The sequence below is a fragment of the Phascolarctos cinereus genome, unplaced genomic scaffold (assembly GCF_003287225.1).
Source record: "Phascolarctos cinereus isolate Bilbo 61053 unplaced genomic scaffold, phaCin_HiC Scaffold_9;HRSCAF=440, whole genome shotgun sequence".
Classification (NCBI taxonomy): Eukaryota; Metazoa; Chordata; class Mammalia; order Diprotodontia; family Phascolarctidae; genus Phascolarctos; species Phascolarctos cinereus.
Genome location: NW_027556402.1, coordinates 107,503,609 through 107,520,607, shown reverse-complemented (window position 1 = coordinate 107,520,607; position 16,999 = coordinate 107,503,609). Strand labels below are relative to the sequence as shown.

General features: G+C 37.2%; 1 protein-coding gene and 1 non-coding gene across 2 annotated transcripts in view; both read right to left on the bottom strand.

Annotated features, from left to right (window-relative positions):
- The window catches only part of IQCM (IQ motif containing M), a 274,031-nt gene that overhangs the window by 107,017 nt on the left and 150,015 nt on the right, over window positions 1-16,999 (bottom strand). Inside the window, exon 8 of the mRNA XM_078148853.1 lies at window positions 11,496-11,627. Within this exon, the coding sequence (XP_078004979.1) occupies window positions 11,496-11,627 (132 nt within the window). The remainder of the gene's footprint in view (window positions 1-11,495; window positions 11,628-16,999) is intronic.
- LOC144455544 (U6 spliceosomal RNA) lies at window positions 10,553-10,659 on the bottom strand. Its single transcript, XR_013484263.1, has one exon. It is a non-coding gene; the product is annotated as a U6 spliceosomal RNA (small nuclear RNA).

The window sequence follows — 16,999 nt, the reverse complement described above, 5'->3', positions numbered from 1 at the left end:
AAGAGAGAATAGAATAAATGGGGGGTGAGATAGGATTAAGGGAAATACACTTAGTTTTTCACAACATGACCACTAGGGAAATGTTTTGCATGACTACACAAGTATAACCTGTATGGAGTTGTTCGCCTTCTCAATGAAGGTGGGGAGGGAGGAAGAGAGAAAATTTGGAACCCAAAGTTTTAAAAACACATGTTAAAAAAAATAACTGGTTTCACATACAACTGAGAAATAAGAAATATAGGAAATGGGGTATAGAAATCTATCCTGCCCTACAGGAAAATAGAAGAGGAAGGGGATAAGAGAAGGGGGCAGAGATAGAAGGGAGGGCAGATTAGAGGAAGGGGTATTCAGAATGCATGCCATCTTGGGGTGGGGGGAAGGACAAGATGGGGAGAAAATTTGGAGCTCAAAATCTTGTGGAAGTGAATGTTGAAAACTAAAAATAAATAAATTAATAAAATCATGGGGAAAAAAAAGAAAATATGCCAAGATATGGGCCTAATCCCCCACTGAGGTGACATAGGGTGGATTGTGCCCAATATAGCATGGTATTGGACCAAAATGTTTATATGTTTGCTCTTGCTAGATCTCTGAAGTAAAAATCCTTTTGTAAAGCTAGTTGATGTTAAGTGGTTAAATGAGACTAGAATGTAACTTACTGGTACCTTAAAATGGAGGGAACATAGCTGGTAGATACAGGCTCAAACTGAAGTGGATAAAAGATATCCTCAAATCCCTCAGTTTACCCTGGAACCATGAGCGGAAATGTAGCATTGCAGCCCTGAGAGAAAGTCAAAGCTTACTTGTTACATAAATATCAAAGACATAGTAGAACCTAGAGCTGGAAGTGACTGCTAACCCAGAGGTCTGCTAGCCCAATTCTCTCATTTTATAGATTAGAAAACTAAAGCCCAGGGAAGTTAAGAGACTAGATTAAGATCACATAGCTAATAAATATCAAGTGAGATTCAATTCTGGGTCTTCTGGCTCAAAATCCCACTCTTTGAACCACAACTTTATGATAGCCATACTATCATGTTTCCTGGGGTTTGGTTTTTCACCAGCTTTCCAATTAATATTTTGTCCAGTCCTATATGCACTCAGTTCTCCAAAGCATGTCAAAAGCCACTTAGTTTTCTTTTTCTTTTTGATAGTGCTAATTAGAAGACTAAGAATCTTACCAGTTTTAATGCTTTACTTTAATAAGTTAACATTATCTATGACAGTTCTGCCTACTTTTGTAAAATGAATTTGACAATGCCTCATGTTTCTTAGTCACATCATAATCTCTTCTTCAATCCAAAAACCCTGCTTTCTCATGGCATTATTTAATCCTTCCTTTGTATAATTAAAATTTTACTATGGATTCCTGAGGAAAAATTCAATACAAGTTCTTCTATTTAATTATATTACATATGTGAATATATATGCAGATATAATAATTTTTCAAGATATCAGCAAGAAAAAGTGCAGAGACATTGGTAATGTGGTGAAAGAGCTGTGGACAGTGTAGTAAAAGACCCTGGTTCGTTATCTTTTCTTCATCAATAACTAGCTCTTAGACCTTGGACAAATCACTTAATTTCTGGTCCTCAGTTTCTCCATTGATAAAATAAATGGGTTTCACTGAATGACCTCTAAAGTACCTTCCAGTTCTGCCCTTATATTGCTTGGGTAGTTTTATTTTGAACCCATAATCAGAGCAAAAAAATAATGCTGCCCTTCCTCATTAAATCTATGGCTGCTAATGTCACTATTTCCACTTAGCAGACTTTTAAATGTGAAATAAACACAGGTTTCCCAAATATGTCATCAAGTATATTTGGAAAAATTAGCCTACGGACTCAGTAAGAAGTGGCTTTCTTCTCCCAAAGCAAGATTCTAAAATGAAAATCATGTCCTTGGTCATAAAAATCTGTTGTTACCATAGTGATAAGAATGGGGAACTAAGTGGGGGAAAGATGCTAAAAATACCTGGATTGTGCAGACTGTTTTAGGAGTTTGACCTACTTGATATATTATACTCAGTATTCTTTGGGAAGTTAATCAACTGAGTTAACCACATATGACTTACACGAACTACTGTAAACCATGAAATGTGTTGATTGGTACTTACAGCTATTATTTACCATCAAAGAAGTAATTAATAAAGACTTGACTAGTGAAATACAATGTTTAGCATTTAAAATAAAATAAAATAAATTACTAAATTTAAAATCAATTAGTAAATTAGAATTTCAACCAGAAGAAAATATGAAATTCTAATACATTTTGACAAATGCTGTCTTCACTATGTTAGATAATGTTTAATAAAAGCTTTCTTTAAATCCATAAAGACTTTTAAAATTTGATATAACACAATTAGAATCATTTACAATTCATCTTTCCTATATAATCATTCCACTACCTCTTACATATAGTTTATTCACTTGTGTAAATTACTTACATTAGAAATGATAAATATTAAAACTGCTTTAGAAAAAATAGTTTTAAGATATTCATTTTTTCAGACATTCGACAAACATGGTTTGAAAACTAATGTTGTGCCAACCCTTGCTTTACTTACTACTGTAGGAAATATAACGAGCAACAAAATGAGTTCCTGAAATGTGGTAGAATGAGAGATTGTCAAGGAGCCTCACTTCTCAATCCCCCACTCTCCAAAAATTTTTTTCCCATAAGCTGCTCTTCTTGGCTTGACTCTGGAGGACAACATACCCTTCCCCAGCCCATTATTGCCCCCCAAGATAAGCTGACACCTGAAATTTCATCACCAGAAAGAATGACTCAGGTTTTGATTCTTTGCACTTTCTCAGTTGCCTTCACTCTCTGATTGCAGGTCTGGAGGACAGAATACTAAACTCCTCCCAAAAATCTTCCTTTATGGAAGGTTCACAACCTTTCTGGTAACTCCATTTTCCAACAGCTGCTCTGCTTGGCTTCAACTTCAGGGAAGAAAATGGCCCCATCAGGTACCCATTAGTGTCTCCACCCTACTCTCCACATCTCCCTCCCCCCAACTCTGCTTTTCAAGTTCCTTTTGTGTGTTGTCTTTTCCCATTTGAGTGTAAACTCTTTGAAGGCAGAAGCTACCTCTTTTTCATATCTGTATCCCCAGTCCTTAGCATAGTACCTGGCACATTTGTTGTCATTTCAGTCACATCTGACCCTTTGTGACCCCATTTGGGGTTTTATTGGCAAAGAACTGGAATGATTTGCCATTTCCTTCTTCAGCTCATTTTACAGATGAGGAAACTGAGGCAAACAGGGTTAAGTGACTTGTCTAGGATCACACAGCTAGTAAGTCTCTGAGGCCAGATTTGAACTCAGATCTTTTTCACTCCAGGCTCAGAACTCTGTCCACTTAGCACTTAGCTGCCCATCATGGGTACACAGTAGGTGCTTAATAAATGTTTATTGAATTTAGTTGAAGTGAAGGATAAGGAAGGAAGACTTGGGAAGGGTAAGGGGAAAGAAAAAGGAAGGGAAGTGAAAGAAAAGAGATGTGAAAGGAGAAGGGAAGGTAGAAAGCAAGGGAAATGGATAGAGCTGCAAATGTAGTCAGTGCATGGCTGATAGCATGGGAAAGAATTGAGGGGCACAAAGATTTGAGGTCACAGTGAGCATGAAGAACAGGGATACAACATGCAAGGCAGAAGAAGTGGAATGACAAGAGATTGTGATAAAATAAAGGTATTTCCGAGATTCTGAACATGGAGGTGGAACATTTGTGGATGAAGGCAAGATCAACATCTTTATGTGTGGTTGAGGTGGGACAGAGGAATAGGTCATAGGAAATGAGTCACTTGGGGAACTAGGAGTTTAGGATGTTTGAAGGAATATCACTATGTATGTTAAATCTCCTAGCGTGAGTATTGGAAGAGAAAAGCTGACTAAAGCTTTTGTTATACAGATCAGGCTGGATCATCCAGTAACTATTCAAGGAGTCCTGACAGGCATTTACCATCGAGATTGTTGGTAAACATCAAATAACGTTAGCTTTAAAGTCATGAATGATCAGATTTCTAGATGGGAAGGATGTTAGTATTTCACAGGATTTCTGAAACAGTGGTTAAGTTTTTATGACTTGAAATTTTCTCCACGGAATTCAAGACAGAACTGGATAGGTGATTTATTATGCCTCTCTTCCTCGGAAATCCTAAGGTGGAACAGTGGTGGGTTGGGTTGCAGGAAGAGGGATGGGGCAGGAAGGTAGAGGAACAAAGAGTCATCAATGATCAATAAACATTGAGTGCCTTTTATGTCCCAGGCACTGTGCTAAGTACTGGGGATGCTAAGGGAAAAGACAGTCTCTTCAAACAAGGAACTTGCAATCTAATGATGAAGACAAATGTAAAAAAATATGTATAGTCGAATGCAGCTGCTGATCTTGCCTGATCCTACACCTAATTATCTGAGGGCTATAGAAACCAGTTTAAAAAAGAATGTTGAATGCAGGCATCAGAAGAGGCCACCTAACTTTGGTCTCAAATGACCCCCAAAAAGTTGCTGCACCTAGAGCCCTAGCCTGCTATTCTGATCAGATGTCACTCCTCTCCACCAGCTTTCCTCAGCCTTCTCTATGGACTTTTGGTTGTTACATAAAAAAACTAACTTAACAGCTTCTCCAGGCTGTGCCTCCCATGAGACTGCCTCCTTGTTGAAATATATTGAACCCTGCTGCCCTCTTCCCCTCTTGGGCACTCCAGTACTATGGTGCGGTGGGGTGACCCCTGATTGCATTCCTCTTGCCTCGGTTAAAAGACCCTAGTTTTAACTACTTTGGTTGGCTTTTTATTTCAGGTAGACAATACAAAGCAAACTATACATAGGATAAATTGAAATAATTAATAGAGGGAAGGCTCTGGAATTAGGAAGGATTAGAGAAGGCTTCCCATAGAAGGTAGGATTTTAGTTGGGATTTAAAGATAAGCAGGGAGGCCAGTAGTTAGAGGAGATGAGAGGGGAAAGAATGTTCCAGGGAACAGCTAGAAAAAATATCTGAAGTTGAGATGGACTGTATTTGATCCTGGACACAGTAGGAAGCCACTGGAGTTTATTGAGTGGCTGGGGATAAGGGTGTGTGTGTGACATGATCAGACCTGCATTTTTAAGAAAATTACTTCAGTGGCTGAATGGAGGATGGATTGGAATGGGGAAAGACTTGAGGCAGGCAGAGCCACTAGCAGGCTATTACAATAGTCCAAGCATGAGGTGATGAGGACCTAGACCAGGGTGATGGCAGTGTCAGAAGAGAAGAGAGGACATATTTGAGAAATGTTGCAAACAAAAGCAAAATTGTAAGGCCTTGGCAACAACTTGGAAGTGGAGGGCAACAAAGTCTTTGATTCAATTAACAAATGCTGAACAGAAAGATAATTTTGATACACAACTAAAAGTTAAGGATGAGGAGATCACATTCAAGTAAAATAGTAACAGTAAAATAATAGAGGAATGGGAAAAAAATGAATTGTAACATTGTGGACCTTACACATGATGAGTAAGCAATTCTCAAGGAGACAGGATAGGCAAGTGAAAAATAAGCCCTCAAAAATGAAAAAAAAAAAGCAATGTAGTTAATTGAACTAACCTAGAAATTTGATTTTTCTGTGAGTATTTGTCAGGAGGAATTCCTATGAGTTATTAAAGACCAGAATTTAATCTCTCCCTGGGGTTATGAGTCTTAATAATCGAATCAGATTAACTAAAGGAAAGTAAGATAGAGCTAATGAAAAGAAGTAAGGTTTTGTTGATAAAATGAAAATTATAATTAAGCATGAAAGAGGAAAAATGAATTTAACAATAACTGCATATTAATGGATTAGATTAACCTATAAAAAAGAATTACAGGAAAAAAATACAAGATCCAGAATCATGTTAACTATAGGAAACAAACTGAATTTTTTTAAACTACTTAAGACATAGCAAGAATGTTGGGAAAACATGTATTATCCATCAGCTGACTCCATAAAATGAAAAGTTTCAGTCATGCATGATTTTAGGCAAAACCGAATTGAAGTAAGAAAATCAAGAGATGGCATGACAACTTTATGATTATTAAAGGAATGTTATCAATGAAAGAATATCAATATTAATTAAACAATCATATATGTAATTGCAAAGCAACTAAGTCTTACAGAAAAACCTAAGTAAGATGCAAAAGATAAATTGTAAAAGTGGCATATTTCAGCATCTGATTTCAAAATAAGTCAGATGGAAAAAGTAAATAAGAAAGAAGTTACAAAATTAACAAAATATTAGTTAAAAATACTAGTAATAACAAATGAAGAATTTGATGGATTTATTAGAGAATGTGTTATTTGTGCAGATGTCCCCATGGCAATCATAAAAACTGAACTCACTCTAAAACATTAAGAACTTATAAAGAAAAGTAGAAAATTTCAACACCACTTTTACAGATTAAATCCAATTGGAATGATCAATAAAGTAAACATAACTGATATCATATACTCCTTAAAATGTTCCATTAGTTGTGTGGAATAAGGCTGACTGTGAGCTGACCTTGTCTGATCCCAGAGCTACAAATTGCTTGAGGGTGATCAAAATCAGTTAAAATTAAACTACAGAGTGGAAAAATTAGAACATTAATGTATTATTGATGAAGCTGTAAACTGATCCAACCATTCTGGAGAACAATTTAGAATTATGCCCAAAGGGCTATAAACATGTGCATACCCTTTGACCCAGCAATACCACTTCTAGGTGTATATCCCAAAGAGATCACACAAATGGGAAAAAAGACCCACATATACAAAAATATTTATAGCAGCTCTTTTTGTGGTGGCATATAATTAGAAATTGAGGGGATGCCCATCAATTGGGGAATAGCTGAACAAATTGTGGTATAAGAATGTAATAGAATACTATTATGCTATAAGAAATGATGAGCAGGAAGACTTCAGAAAAACCTGGAAAGACTTATATGAAATGATGCTGAGTGAAGTGAGCAGAACCAGAACATTATACACAGTAACAGCCATGTTATGTGATGACTAACTTTGATAGTCTTTTCTCTTCTTAGCAATGCAAGGATCCAAGACAACTCCAAAGGACTCATGATGGAAAATGCTGTCCACATCCAGAAAAAGAACTATGGAGTCTGAATGCAGATTGAAGCATTTTATTCGTTCTCTCTCTCTCTCTCTCTCTCTCTCTCTCTCTCTCTCTCTCTCCTTTTTTTCTTTGTTTCTTCTTTCTTGTGGTTTCTTCTATTGGTTCTAATTCTTCTTTACAACATGACTGATGTGAAAATAGGTTCAATATGAATGTATATTTACAGCCTATATCAGATTGCATTGTATCCTGGGGTGGGAGGAGGGAAGAGATGGGGAGAAAATTTGGAACTCAAAATCTTATAAAGTGAATTTTGAAAATTAAAAATAAATAAAGTTTTTTAAAAAAGAAAACTATAGAAGCTATTTTAAAAAAGAAAGAAAAAAGGAGCCCACTATTCTGACCCGAAGTCACCACTCCCAAGCCTCCCTAGCCTTTTCTATGGACTTTCAGTTATTATACCAAACAACTTACATGATAGCTTCTCTAGGCTGTGCCTTCCATGAGACGCCATCCCTGTTGAAAAGTATTTAAACTCTGTTCCTCTTTTCCCTCGTGGGAATGCTTGTCCCTTGGTGCTGTGTGGTGACCCCAGATCACAACACTCTTGTATTGATTAAAAGATTTTTTTGTTGTTGCTACTGTGGTAATCTTCTTTAATTGAAGTTGACAGTTGCTATATATTGATCAATGAAAAAGTCATGATATTGTTTTCATGGTCTGAATTCACATCTTTTGCTATACTATGTATCATTTAAGTGCTGTATATTAACCCAAAAGTCCACTGTTACTATAATATTGTATGTTTATTAATGGCATTAATATGTATATTAATGTGGGCATATGTGGAGAAATCTCTAAAAAACAAGGGGGAACAAAGTTAATTGAAGGGTACTGAATTGCTTTTGCAGTTGAAAAGCACAAAGGTCTCCTGATATTATAAGAAAATATAGGACTTAAGAATGAGGATATTTTAAGGATATTGGGTAGAAAAGACTTGAAGAAAGAACAATCAAGGGCATTGATGTTAAAGGCAAGTGAGATGACACAGGAAGAGTTTTTAATCCTCTCTGAGAATTTTGGCCACAGAGATATACCTGAGGAATTGACAGTAGGAAGCTATTCCTGAGAATTTCAGATTTGTCCATCATCTGAGGATAAGCACTGTTTAAAGAGACAGGAACCCTTCTAATCAAAGGAGGAATTCTTACAGAGAGACTGAATGTCCCAATTAAATCCAAGAACTCCACTGCATTTATGATTAAAGTAGAGGTCATACCCACTGTGGTTACCATGTGAGGAACCATGTTCCCCAGAAGAACAAGCTCTGGTGAATAAGTCTGGACAAGCAAGAGTGCACATGGGCCATTGGCAGGCCCCTGAGCTAGACAAATGATCAGACCAATAGCTAGTGATCAGATCAATAGCAATGCCTATGGAGGATAGCTTCAGTGGCAATGGATATTTTCAAAGGTCAAGTAAAGGCAGGAAGGGAAGGCAAGGGAAGGGAAGGGAAGGGAAGGGAAGGCAAGGGAAGGGAAGGGAAGGGAAGGCAAGGGAAGGGAAGGGAAGGGAAGGGAAGGGAAGGGAAGGGAAGGGAAGGGAAGGGAAGGGAAGGGAAGGGAAGGGAAGGGAAGGGAAGGGAAGGGAAGGGAAGGGAAGGGAAGGGAAGGGAAGGCAAGGCAAGGCAAGGGAAGGGAAGGGAAGGGAAGGGAAGGGAAGGGAAGGGAAGGGAAGGGAAGGGAAGGGAAGGGAAGGGAAGGGAAGGGAAGGGAAGGGAAGGGAAGGGAAGGGAAGGCAAGGCAAGGGAAGGCAAGGCAAGGGAAGGCAAGGCAAGGGAATAAGCATTTATATAGTGTCTGCTATGTGCCATGCATTGTGCTAATGTTAGCTGAGATATTTGAGTCAAGTGGATCAGAAGACCCCTAGGCTAATTTTGACTCTAATACTGTGAGGTACAAAGGAGAAAAGCCTACATGACCCTCTTGCTTTTGATGTCACCCAATCTATGCAGACACAGAAACTATTGTCAATGATGTCCCAATTAAAACAGACATGCCTGAGTTTCAAGGATCAGTATAACCCATGAGGCTGTCTCAGCAGGCTCCAGGTCTTCTCAAGTGTTCACCATAGAAGCAAAGCAGGGAGATGGACCATGAATGAAGAGCTGCCCTCAGTGGGTCAGGGGAGCCTCATTTGGTTGGTTACATACCCAGAAAGGCTATGTCTTAAAACTGGCCAGACTATCAGTCTTTTTCCTGCTGGATACAGAAGCGCAGGTACCATGAACTAAACCATTCTTCCTCTGTTCTCTCTGTCTCTCTCTCTGTCTCTCTCTCTGTCTCTCTCTCTGTCTCTCTCTCTCTCTCTCTCTCTCTCTCTCTCTCTCTCTCTCTCTCTTATCCTGTCTCTGAGAAATAGGCCTGGGGGTGTTTATTTCTGTAAGGTTTCAGTTTGGCCTCAGTTTTAGCTGCCAGAGGTGATATGAAATGTTTCATCTACGGCCTTCAGTCAGTGGGGACTATGGCTGTCAGAGTTATATCTGGGCCCTTGTCTGGGATAAATTAAGTCCTCTGCCTTTGCAGGGAAAGATTCCTTGCCTGGGGATTTTTGTTTTAGATAACCCTAGACTGTAAGATCCTAGAACAATTTGGCACTTTTTTAATTTTTTATTTATTTATTTTTTAATTTTTTAAATATAAATGTATTTATTTTTAGTTTTCAACATTTACTTCCACAAGATTTTGAATTCCAAATTTTCACCCCATCTTCCCCTCCCCCCACCCCAAGATGGCATGCATTCTGAATACCCCTTCCCCTAGTCTGCTCTCCCTTCTATCTCTCCCCCCTTCTCTTGTCCCCTTCCCCTTCTATTTTCCTGTAGGGCAGGATAGATTTTGTACCTTATTTCCTGTATTTCTTATTTGCCAGTTGCATGTGGAAACTTTTTTTTAAACGTGTTTTTAAAACTTTGGGTTCCAAATTTTCTTCCTTCCTCCCACCCCACCCACCCTCATTGAAAAGGCAAGCAAGTCAATACAGGTCATACAAGTGCAGTTATGCAAAACACTTCCATAGTAGCTGTGTTGTGAAAAACTAACTCTATTTCCCTTAATCCTATCTTGCCTCCCTCATTTATTCTATTCTTTCTTTTGACCCTGTCCCTCCTCAGAAGTACTTCCTTCTGATTACCCCTTTCCCAATCTGCCCTCCTCTCTATCATCCCCCTGCTTTCTTGTCCCCTTCCTCCCCTATTTTCCTGTAGGGTAAGACAGATTTCCATACCCAATTGAGTGTGTATATTATTCCCTCCTTAAGCCAAATCCTATGAGAATAAGATTCCCTCATTTCCTCTCACCTTCCCCTGTTTCCCCTCCACTGTAAGAACCTTTTCTTGTCTGTTTTGTGTGAGATAATGTACCCCATTCTACCTCTCCCTTTCTCCTTCTCCTAGTATAATCCTCTCACCCCTTAATTTAAAAATATGGAACGCTTCAAGAATTTGCATGTCATCCTTGTGCAAGCGCCATGCTAATCTTCTCTGTATCGTTCCAATTTTAGTATATGTGCTGCCGAAGCAAGCACGGCAATTTTTTTTTTAAATCAGTAAATGTACAGTCCCATTTTTTTTCCTCTCAAGTTAGTTCTATTGGTGTGATTTTGCAAACTTTTCATGCATTGATCACTTCACTGTTAAAGACGTAATTTTACAAACTGTTCACTTATTGATTACTTGGCTGTTTAAGTACTGATACCTTTTTGTATTATTAAATCCTGCATAAAATTGGATATATTGATTCAATCTATATTACTGAGTCCTGTATAAGTACTGATATTAAGTTTGCTGGGAGAAATTAGGAATCACTAGATTGCTACAGTCTAACAGAAATGTTCCTATTGTTATTTTAACATTTAAACAGATCTGGATTGCTTGCCTTCATCTTATCCTTTTATTCATTTGAACACAGATGCATTCCCCAGTGCTAAAATTAGCTTCTTTGAGGAGGAGAAGTTTTAAGCTGTAACAATGTAAATTGAGGGCATTTTAAATAAGTCATAGATAACCTGACTCTTTCACTTACTACCTGTACATAACCTAGGACAAGTCCCAAACTCTTCAGGTCTCTGTTTCTGCATCTTTAAAATAAGAGGGTTGGGCTAAGTGACTTCATAGGTCCTTTACAGCTTTAAGTATATAATCCCATAAAATCTTATAAATTTTATCTCATCTTTTTAAAAATGGGAGGAAAAAAAAGAAAAAGCCAAGGAAATATTCTCTTCCTTTAAAAAAAAACCTTCATCCTACAAACGCCATGAAGCATATTAAGCTATTAAATCAGCTGAATAATTTTCCCACTTACCTCATTGTCACAGGCACTTTATTTATCTTAAGTAAAGAGCAAGTAAAAAGAGGTACCTACTTTGGACCAGCAGATGTGTGCTATCAATATGCGATTGGGTTGGAAAATGACCACAGTCTCTGAAATATTTAAGCAGATCTTGTTTTGGAATCCCTTGAAAATACTCCCTCTTGGTAAACATGATTTCATAAACTTAAAAAAAACAGAAAGAAAGGAAAAGGAGAGAAATATTTTCTTTAGTGAATAACCAAATTAAGTAAAAATCACTTCAAATCTCACCTAGTAGTTGAGTAGCTTTTAAATTTCCGTTAAAGTCTTCCTGCCTTGGGGAAAAAAATTTTACCGCCAAGATATATTGTCATGAATGAGTATAATAGTCTTCTAGTTCTGTACTTTCTTACCTCTTGTATCTTTTTTTGCTGGCTGACCACCATAACTACTATATGCTGCCTTCTCTGACCTATTGAAAACTTTCTTGTTCCTTCTTAGCCCAAATCAGGCGCCACTTCTTCCATTGAAGTGTTTCCTGATCCCCCACCCCTCCCATCCCTCAGCTTAAAATAATTTCTCCTTCCTTTGATTTTCTTAGAGTAGTTATCTGTGTAATGGCTCCTTACTAAATGCATACTTAAAATTTACAATTTACTAATACTCAAGACTTACACTAATTTTTTAAGGAGCATCATTACTAGCTATAAGTCACTATGCTAAGTGTTTGGTAAATAAAGACAAAGAGAAATGATAAGAGACTTACTAAGGTTGAACTGTTTACATTCCTGCATGGAAAGATGATATTTGTAACTCATGAGACCTTTATCAGTATTAGAGTAATTGGAGGGAAAAAATTATATGTATGTATATATACAGATAGATAGATAGAGGGCACAGGGTGAGTTGAAGATGAAGGGGTGATATCTGGAGAATAAAATTAAGGGGTGAGAAAGGATTATACTGGGAGAAGAAGAAAGAGAGAAATAGAATGGGGTAAATTATCTCACATGAAACAGATAAGAAAAGGCTTATACATTGGAGGGGAAATGGAAGAAGGTGAGAGGGAATGGGTGAATCTTATTCTCACAGAAGACTCAATTGGGTATGGAAATCTGTCTTACCCTACAGGAAAATAGAGGAGGAAGGGGACAAGAGAGCAGGGAGATGATAGAGTGGAGGGTAGATTGGAGGAGGGGGTACGTAATCAAAAGCAAACACTTCTGAGGAGGGGCAGGGTCAAAAGAGAGAATAGAATAAAAGGGGGGAGATAGGATGAAGGGAAATATACTTAGTTTTTCACAACATGATGACTATGGAAGTGTTTTGCATGACTACACATGTATAACCTGTATCAAGTTGCTTGCACTTGCCTTTCAGTGAAGGTGGGTGGGGAGGGGGGAAGGGAGAAAATTTGGAACCTAAAGTTTTAAAAACACATGTTAAAAAAATAAGTATTTTCACGTACAATAAGAAATAAGAAATACAGAAAATGGTGTGTAGAAATCTATCCTGCCCTATAGGAAAATAGAAGGGGAAGGGGATAAGAGAAGGGGGGGGAGAGATAGAAGGGAGGGCAGATTAGAGGGAGGAGTATATAGAATGCATGCCATCTTGGGGTGGGGGGAAGGACAAGATGGGGAGAAAATTTGGAGCTCAAAATCTTGTGGAAGTGAATGTTGAAAACTAAAAATAAAGAAAAATTTAAAAAGAAAAAAATAATTATTTACTGAAATAAGAATTTGCATCAGTCGAACTCACTCTTTGCCTTTTCTATCCACCATTTCACTGGGTACTGCCTACCTCACTAAATTTAAAAGCAGTCAGCGTTTTTCTCCAGAATGCAAAAGTAGTATCTGCTCCTTCCTCATTACGCATGAATAAGAAGTATGGAAAGAGCTGAATCTTCTCTCAGTATGAATACTTGTGGGGTTTTTTAGCTGAATACCTCAAATTTCTGAACATTGAAATTATTCAGGGGATCACGGCCAAAGCATCGCTACAGAATTTGTGCCAAATCATTCTCCCCTTTTGTAAGAAGAATATTCGAGGTCAGGGCCTGGTTCACAAACTAATTCATGCAACTAAATAGAATCACTAGTTTTCAACCATAATGGCAGCTATTCTATATTAATTGGACTGACTTGTTGACAGGTGATGTGGGCCATTTGTATAAAATGTTTTTTTAAATAAGCAAAGATTTTTTCTCAAATGCTGGCATCAAAAAAGATACAAATAGCAAAATGTATTCATAAATGAATCCACACTATTGCATTTCAACAATCAACATTTTATGTTTCATGTGCCTATTAATTTTCTATTTTCAAATAAGCTGAGAGTATCACTTGTCATTTTCATGTTTGAGAACATTAAATGTGTAATGGCAAGACTGCTGGATTATAGTCTGAGGATTTGGCTTTGAATGGGAACTCTGCCATGTGCTGCTTATGAGACTATGGACAAGTCATAGAGATTGGTTGGCCTAAATTTCCAAATCTATAAAATTAAAAGATTGTTCTGATACTTAAAGTGCCTTCTAACTTTAAATGTCATTATCCTAAATACCATTTTTTCTATTACCAGTTTGTTTATTGAGGAACTGGGGGAAATGGAGGCAGGCAAAATGTTGAAAACATAATAATGGTCCTGAAAGGATCATATGACTAATTGGCAGATGAACCTAGAAGTAGTTAAAAGGAAAAGCAGCCTCAGAAAGGCGGGGGCAAGACTTCTCTAAGAATATGGTTGTTTTTTTCCTCAAAAGGGAACAATATTTCTCACCCTCAACCTAAATGACCATCACTTTGTTGTTAAAGGTTTTGGTTGGCAGAGGGCAGAAAGAATTGTTCAGAATTAGACCATGCATTTGGTTGGTGAAGGTATACCATTCAACTGATAATTCTGGGAGAAACTGTCTCAAAACTTCTCAATTTGTTTTGTTTTGTTTTAACTATTGGAAGTGACCAGGTTAAATAAAATAACAAAGTCAATGCTATTTACTTGTCAAGAAGTAATTGGCTGGATTTTTTTATGTCTTTAATCAACTAATTTGCATATGTTGAAGAAAAAATTAGTCGTCCTGGAATATGCCATTCAATTAAATTGAACTGAGTCAAGAGAATTATGAAATAAGGGGTTCTATGACTGACAGGGAGATAGCTAGATGGTATAATGGATGGAATGCCTGGTCTGGAGTCAGGAAGACTCCTCTTCCTGAGCTCAAATCTAGCCTCAGGTACTTACTGTCTGACCCTGAACAAATCACTTAACCCTGTGTGCTTTAGTTTCCTCATCTGTAAAATGAAGAGAGAAGAGAAGAAAATGGCAAACCACTCCAGTATCTTTGTCAAGAAAATTCCAAAATAGGGTCATTAAGAGTCAAACACGACTAAAAAATGACTGAACAACAACAACATGATTGACAGACATATGGAATCTTTGCAAGACTATATAAAATTAGAGAGCAAAGGCTGCACTGAACCTCATAGATCCAAGCTAGTATTTCCTCTATTTTCCTCTTACTTAAATTCTTACCCAGTCTGAGGGAGGGTCCTTTGATGGGCTTCCTGGGTACCTTTTGGTCTCATTAGGTATCCTTTTCTCCTTTCTCCCTTTTCACATAATTAGTTTCAATGTAACCCCAAAATACTACCTCTAGAAAAAGTTCCTTTTAACTCTAAGGAAATTTTAAGGAAAAGGGCATCTTTAATAGTCTTTTCTTTCCAGAAGCATTTCTTTGTAAAAATTGTAGCCTCAGGTTCATTCTTATCTATGTGCATATTTATTTTATACTGGTCCTGTCCATCCCCGAATTGCTAAGATCCCTTGCAGTTATAAATTCTCTACCAAAAGATGATTATAGGCACTTAGCCCAAATACTGTATCTTAATATGAAAAATCCTTTTGCTGAAATACCAAGAGAATATTATTCTTGGTACATTCATATTCAGAGTAAATAGACAATAAAGAATGATTAAATAAAGTTTTGTCAGTTTCTATAAATGGTTACTTATATACCTCCTATTGGGCACTACTGTCAGAGAAATCACTAATCAGATTATGCATTGTTTCAAGGTTAAATGATAATGCCATGTACCTGTACTAGAACTTCATAAAGCCCTAGAGTCTAAAGTTTACTTATTCATGTAGAGGTATTTCTCTTGGTCACATATATTTCACATATAATTTCCCATAGAATCTAATAACATTTACATTAAAATTCTTAATGAAAAGAATTCTTTGGTCTAGGGGAGGGGAACCTGACATGTTTGTTGACTGGGTAGTATATCTATTTAACGATTCTTCTATCTTTCCTATTTAGGGACCTTGAATAATTGTGCCATCCTAGGCCAGATATTTTTTTCCCATAAAAATTTCTTTATCAAAACCAAAATTTAAAATAGTTATTTTGCCTTAAAAGACTAATGTCCTTCTTCCAGTTATGGCACGGTAATTACATCATCAGACCAAAATATCTAAAAGAAAGCAAAATTTTCTATATTAGTTTACAAAAGAAAAAACTTCCTCTTTTTACCTCCTACATATACAATCATAATGTACATTTTTCTACCATGCTGACTTCTCAGAAAAATCCCAAACACTAAAATGCCAAATGTTTAGCAAAGTTTAAGAAACTTATTTTTAGAACTTCCCCTAAATAAGATGAATATGTGTGTATATCTATATCTGTGTCTGTGTCTGTGTATATACAAATACCATATATATGCATATATGTGGTATATGTGCATATTCATCTTTATATATACACATATAAGTTATTACCTCTTTGGCATATGGATATTTCAGCTGCTAAAAATGGGGGGGAGAGTGTGGAAGGAAAACTGAGAAGATCATCATGAAAAGAAATGCAGCTTTTCAAATAAAATGCTAAGGAAAGACCTAGAGAGAAAATTTCTCATATAAATATATTGAAAAGATCTATTTGCAGGTAAAGCAAATACTGAGGTAACAATAGCTGCAGGTAAATTATTCTCCATCAGCTCATTTGAATGTGACTTTCAGAATTTTAAAAATTATAACTGAGAAATTGTAAATCAAACAACTGGAAACTATAGGGAAATGGGAGAAGGAAATGGCAAACCACTCCAGCATCTTTGCAAAGAAAAGCCCATGGATTATAAAGGGACTTCTGAGATTGTATCTGACAGAAAGGTCGGTCTTTTGAGTTTCACATCTTAAGTTTGAGATGGGTCACTGCTAATGAGGAGGCCCTGATTTGAGGCATTAGAAGACAGAAAAGCAGAAAGAAGAAAGAGAAGCTTAGAGCAGAAGGCAGGGACAGAAGGTTCAGGAAACAATGAGAAAAGCTGCCTAGTGAAGAAGACAGAATACAGCTAACAGGAGCTCAGCTGACAGGAAGGCTCTGCAGATGTTTTGCTGAGAGCCATCCTGATTGGAAGAGAGGCAACAAGTTTCTGAGAGCTAATTGGCTCATTGAAAAAGAGTAAAATCTTTCCAATGTGTATCACTTGGCTGAGCATAACGCTCTCCAGTACCATGTAAAGCCTGAGAAAGGGATAGAGATGGGACAAGATGACAGGTAGAGGGAGGAAACA